Source organism: Pleurodeles waltl, chromosome 4_1, assembly GCF_031143425.1.
Source record: "Pleurodeles waltl isolate 20211129_DDA chromosome 4_1, aPleWal1.hap1.20221129, whole genome shotgun sequence".
Lineage (NCBI taxonomy): Eukaryota > Metazoa > Chordata > Amphibia > Caudata > Salamandridae > Pleurodeles > Pleurodeles waltl.
This window is the reverse complement of record NC_090442.1, coordinates 699,628,689-699,634,688: the sequence shown is the minus strand read 5'-3', so window position 1 is coordinate 699,634,688 and position 6,000 is coordinate 699,628,689. Positions and strand designations below refer to the sequence as shown.

At 42.1% G+C, this 6,000-nt stretch overlaps 1 protein-coding gene across 3 annotated transcripts in view; it reads left to right on the top strand.

The window, feature by feature from the left end:
• The first annotated feature begins 1,565 nt into the window (after positions 1-1,565).
• The window catches only part of TAF3 (TATA-box binding protein associated factor 3), a 473,792-nt gene continuing 469,357 nt past the window's right edge, over positions 1,566-6,000 (top strand). Inside the window, exon 1 of one of the 3 annotated variants that reach the window (XM_069229258.1) lies at positions 1,566-1,931. In XM_069229258.1, coding sequence (XP_069085359.1) covers positions 1,766-1,931 — 166 coding nt within the window. In that variant the 5' untranslated portion in view covers positions 1,566-1,765. The remainder of the gene's footprint in view (positions 1,932-6,000) is intronic. The other 2 variants (XM_069229257.1, XM_069229259.1) reach the window with 2 other exon arrangements.

The window sequence follows — 6,000 nt, the reverse complement described above, 5'->3', positions numbered from 1 at the left end:
AATGCCCTGTAATCCACATGCTAGTATGGGGACCACGAATTCAGAGATGTGCAAATAACCACTGCTTCTCAACACCTTATCTTGTGTCCATTTTGGAAATACAAAGGTTTCCTTGATATCTATTTTTCACTCTTTATATTTCACCAAATGAATTGCTGTGTACTGGGTATACAACAAAATCCCATGGCAAGGTGCAGCTCGTTTATTGGCTCTGGGTACCTAGGGTTCTTGATGAACCTACAAGCCCTATATGTCCGCGCAACCAGATGCGTCCAGCAGATGGAACAGTCTATTGCTTTTAAAAATCTGACATTGCAGGAAAAAGTTACAGGTAAAACGTGGAGGGAAATGGCTGTTTTTTTAACCTCAATTTCATTTTTTTTTTTTATATCTGCTGTTATTTTCTGTAGTAACACCTTGTAGGATCTACAGAAATGACCCCTTGCTGAATTCAGAATTTTGTCTACTTTTCGGAAATGTTTAGCTTTCGGGGATCCAGCACTGGTATAACACCTATTTCTGTCTCTAACTGGAAGGAGGCTAAAAGCACAAAAAATAGTAAAAATGGGGTATGTTCCAGTAAAATGGCAAAATTCTGTTGGAAAATGTGGTTTTCTGATTCAAGTCTGCCTGTTCCTGAAAGCTAGGAAGATGTGATTTTAACACCGCAAACCCTTTGTTGATGCCTTTTTCACTGGAAAAAAATACGACCCTTCTTCTGCAGTCATTTTTTCCCTTTATAAAAAAAAATGAAATTTTCTCTGTATTTTGCCAAATTTCTTGGTCTCCTCCCGGGGAACCCACAAACTATGGGTATCTGTAGAATCAGTGCTTGAAATGGAAAAAGTGCAGGTACTGTGTACAAGAGTACCTGCTTGTGTCTGAGAAGTGCTGGTACTCTCTAATTAAAAGTATTATGTTTTTCCTGAGAAGTGCAGGTACTCTCCCTCCCAAAATAAAAAAGTGCTGGTAATCAGTACAGGATAGTACCGGCCCACATTTAAAGAACTGAGTAGAATCCCTAGGATGTTGGAAAAAAAGGACGCAAATTTGGGGAGGGTAGCTTATGTGGACAAAAAGTTATAAGGGCCTTAGCTCAAACTGCCCCAAATAGCCAACAAAAAGCCCTGGCACCTGAGATGGAAAAGGTCTGGTAGCCAAGGGGTTAAGGCGGTTTTGTTAGTGCCTTGGCCATCCACCCTGTTGCATGGATAATTGCACTATTGCCTATAACTTTGACTGCGAGCGAACTTCTTTTTCGTTTTTTTCTCTATCCTTCGCGCTGGCGCTTTGAATCGGCCCACTTATGTCAACTGTTTTACTTTTTATTTTCAGTTTGTGTGGCAAGAAAGTTCCAGTTACAAATTTAAAACGCTAATAGCTCTAACGCGAGAAAACGCGACCCCTATTGCATTGCAAATGCTTCTTGGTCTTTATTGTTAAGCTGTAAAGCTTACATTTCAAATTGCCGCCATACACCTTCTAACTATGTCTGCGAACTGCACAGAAGTGTAAACAAGAATTAAAGTTACGCTCATGCAGGCTATTGGCCATGTTGTCTGATTGCCGAGCAGTCGATTTTCGAGCGATGCGTTCGGCTGTCGCCTGGCGCGTCCCCGGCAAGTGAGGTGCGCGTCCCAAGATGGCGGCGCAGGCGGTAGGACGGAAAGAGGCCGAACTGTGAGACCCTGCTCCCGCCACCAGCCACCGGGATGGAGCCCCGGGGGCGGGAGAGGTGAAGGACTCCCCGCCTGTCTGTGGCGGGATGTGCGAGAGATACTCGCGAGCGCTGCTGCGGGTGTCGGTCGCGCAGGTATGCCAGGCTCTGGGCTGGGACTCGGTGCAGCTCACTGCCTGCGACCTGCTGACCGACGTGCTGCAGCGGTACCTGCAGCAGCTGGGGAGAGGATGCCAGCGGTACAGCGAACTCTGTGAGTACCTGGGGAGTTGGTCGCATGAAACATCTCAGAGTGGTGGAAGTTTGATTATGGCGGGAGGGAGAGTGGCTTTAGGAATTCTGGTAGGTTTCAGCACCTCGCAAGGCGATAGGAACTAGTTGTATAGAGAGATGTGGCCACTTGGCGAGGTTTGGGATATTGGAGGGGGCGGTTGACTTGGAGCAGAATGGTTTGCTAGGAATGTTTGCAGGTAAACCTGCAGAAGGAGGAGAGGAAGTTGGATAGAGCATGGTGTGTTGGCTCAAGGAAAGTGGACAAGCTGATTGATAAGACGTGTTTGTAGAGGTACTGAGAAAAGCAAAGCTGTAGGTGTCAGGGTTATACCGGGACTCCTAGTCGTGGGGTGGGGTGCAGGACGGGAGGAAGACAACTTGCAAAGGTTCGCACCGGAGGTGGTGGGTGGCGCGAGGGTTGGATTTGGGGTTAGGGAAGCAAAGGCTATGTGTCTAGAAAAAAAAACAACAAAGGTGCACGCATGTCAACCTGTTGATTCCACATTTAAAGTTATCGCATTGAAGCTACTAATGGTAATTTCCATTATTACTCTGCCCAGTGAATGTGTGAGGTGCTCTACGCAGTCTACTGGAGTGCTGTCCAGTCTCGTAGATACATGCTGTGTAGGTGTGCTCCCATAGAAAATGCAGACCAGGATTATTTCTGAAAGGGGAAGGGTCGTAACTTTGCAGAGCTTTTAAATAGGCTTCCTGTTGTTAGGATGGAGGTTTTTGGGCACAGGAGCTTATTAGATCTAGGATTTCCTAGAAGAAATGGACTGGAAGATGAAGTGTGGTAGGAGAAGTGCAGTACAAGTATCTCGAAGGGTGATTATTTATCCCAGAGGATAGTGTCATGGAAGTTACTAGGTAAAATAAACATTTGTTTTTCCACTGGTGCTTATGTGGTGCCGTGGCACAGTATTTTCAAATCCATCCAGGATGTCTTGTGTTCTTACAGCAGTTCAGCTGCTTGCGCAAAAGCGGAATAATCTTGGGCAAATAGTTTAAGATTTGCGTTGGGCTATCAGTGTTACATTATTATGAATGCTTAAAAACAGAAAACACACTTTAAGGTTATTTTTCCGATCAGTTATCACTGTTCAAAAGGATTAAAAATTGGTCAATGCTTCCAGAACGATGGGGGCTAGTGATTTTATTCACATCGTTGTTCCTACTAAACCCATACATTTTGCAGTTGTTTTGGAAAGGTGGTTAGGCTTTTAGTTATTAATGCAGTTTTTCAGACCCGTCTCTGAAAGCTGTCAGTTTGGAAGCTCGTGTAAATCTGATTGGGCTTTCCATTGAAATTCTTTGGGTTCCATTGCTTTGTTCATGAAAACCTCACAGTGCGCTAATTAGTTTATTTTTAGAACCTATGCGCTCTACATACTTAGCTGAGGCATGATGGGTATGCCATTGATTATTTCCCTTTCTCTGTTAGTCATTTCACCACATACTACATACATACTTTTTAGGTTGAGCATGCAGCACTGCTTTTCGACGTGTTGTAATCTATTCTGTGGGCGTTAGCCACGACCATAATTTTCCTTCCTTCCTGGGCATGCCTTTAAAAAATCCCCCTGATGTTGTTGGTAAATGCTTTACACTTGTCCCGCCTTGAGGCTGTTTCGTTATAACTTGCAGAATGGCCCTGTTATATGTATTATTGCATGATCGGCCATATAGTTTAGTATGTGCTCACTCCTTTTTACTTTTGTCTCTCCCCTTTGCGCTCCATTGTGCTTTGAAGTTTCATATAGCACAAACTTGATTGGAGATATTGGAGCGCTTTTCATTGCTACCAGTTACTTCACATTGTTCACACTGTTACCAGTTTATTTCACATTGTTAGAAGTGGTTGTCATTTACATCTGTTGTATTATTTTTCAGGTATAACCTAAAGGGAATAAGTGTTTTTTGAAGTATGATGTATTAAAGTAATTCGCCGAAGCACAATCACTTTTTAGTATGCTTTATATGTCTGATCTTGCAGAATAAGCACCAAATACATAAGCTGGGGGAGAAGGGGTACCATGCACTGTTCTGGTTGGGAAGCATTATTCTGACTGGTGCCAATAACTAGTGCATAAAACTATTGTGTGAACATGTATTTTGGGTTATTAAACTTTAAACTAGGCTATTCCAGACTCACTGGCCATTTTCCAAATGATCAGAGGAATCAGACCATTACGTAATTCGGTAGCCTTTCAAACATCTTGGCATCTCTGAAAGGATGAAGTGAATGATGTAGAGTCAATGGAATGCGATTAACACCACTTCAGGCTTATCAAAGCACCAGCATAGAACCTCAAAAGTTCCTTGTAGGCCACTTGGTCTCTGTACATGTCTAACAGATATATATATTTCTTGACAGATTATATATGGCAGCCTCATCCGTATTATGTTTCTAGTAGACATGATGACTTATGGGACCTCAGTCCAGAGACGTACAGGGTGTAATAGCACAGAATACATTTTGCTTGGCGACGTGGCTTTGAAATTCGATGCATGCCATTGGGGACAGTGGATGGTTTTTAGAGATACTTTAATATATGTGGCCCAATTTTTTTAATTCTTTATATTTTTCTGTTGTTCTGACACATAAGTTACAGTCCTTAAGATAATGTGCAATAAGACAATCATTTCTTCTCCCCGTGGTGAATATCTGGTGCTGGTGCCATTCAACTCTTATTGAGCTGGAAGGGCACATAGACCCACAGTATATTGGACAGCAGCTGCTGATCTCCGATGCAGCAAAATTACTTTTTTTTTTTTTTTTTTTAATAAATGTTGACACTTCCTTGCTTGGATTCCCATAAATGCCGCTACTTAGAGTGATGTAGGTGCATGATTGTCTAACATCCCCATCTTGCCATGTCTCTCAAGGTACAACTTTTTAACTTCATGTCTATTAGCCACCAAATCATTTAAACTCTACAGTAGTTTCCTATTTACCAAGAGTCACCAAACAGAACCAGCTTTGGTTTGTTGGATGCCGAGTGCTAAGGTTGCTCACTGCTTGAATTTAGTTTGTATCGCAAATTGTAGACCTTGGTTGCTAACTTGTACCCCAGTTGAATCAACCTTTCACAATTCTATAAAATTAAACCTGTTGGCTTGTGTAATCCTGTCTTAGCAGCATGTACAAATAATTTAGTAGGCAGCGTGTGTACTGCATTTCAGATCATCTACTATATTAGAAAGTGTGGTAGTCCAATGGCTTATGTACTTACAACAGCTTTATGTGAGCTCTGGGCTCAGTGGGTCTGTGACATGGTGGGTAAACTCAGTATTCACAAGATTGTGTGATTCATTTCCATATTTTCATCTCTGTCCTGTCTAGGTCCTCTTTGGATCACCACACTAGGTTAGAGGGGAACCCAAAATAATAATCTCTCCCACCATTCAGTGTCTTTTTTTATTTTTATTTTTATTTTTTTAACTCTCTTGTGGTTGCAACTTTTGTTTTACAGCTGGGAGTAGTTTGCGTTTTGAGTGTCTTGTTTGTATTAATATTCTAGTAGGCCTGTTAGCCCTGAAAATGTGTAATGCACTACGCCCTTTAGGGGCTAAATATATGGTTACACTGCATTACTTTCTGCCTTTCTGTTTTAATATGGTTATGCCCTCTAGGGGCTGACTCTATGGTTACATGATTGTTTCTTCCAAATGCTATTTTGGTGCCCACTAAGGGCTGTTTTCGGCATTACAGTCTGATGCCAAATGTTTATTTCTTATAGTTTTTTTAATTGGGCTTACATGATTTGTATATGTTTTATTAATCTCTCATTTTAGCAGTTATGACCAACGCAACACTCTTATTACACTATGGCTGTTTGAACACTCTTGATATGTTTGGGCAACCCTTCTAGTTTATTTCCCTTGTTACTCCTCAGTGGCTGTCTTGTGCGTTTTTTTTGGGGGGGGGGGGCGGGGGGAGTGAGAAATGTTCACCAGCCATCAACTCTGATGATGGGGTGGTGAAAGTGGTATTCTATTGTAATTAGCATGATGTTTAAATTAGGATGCCAAATTGCAACATTTTC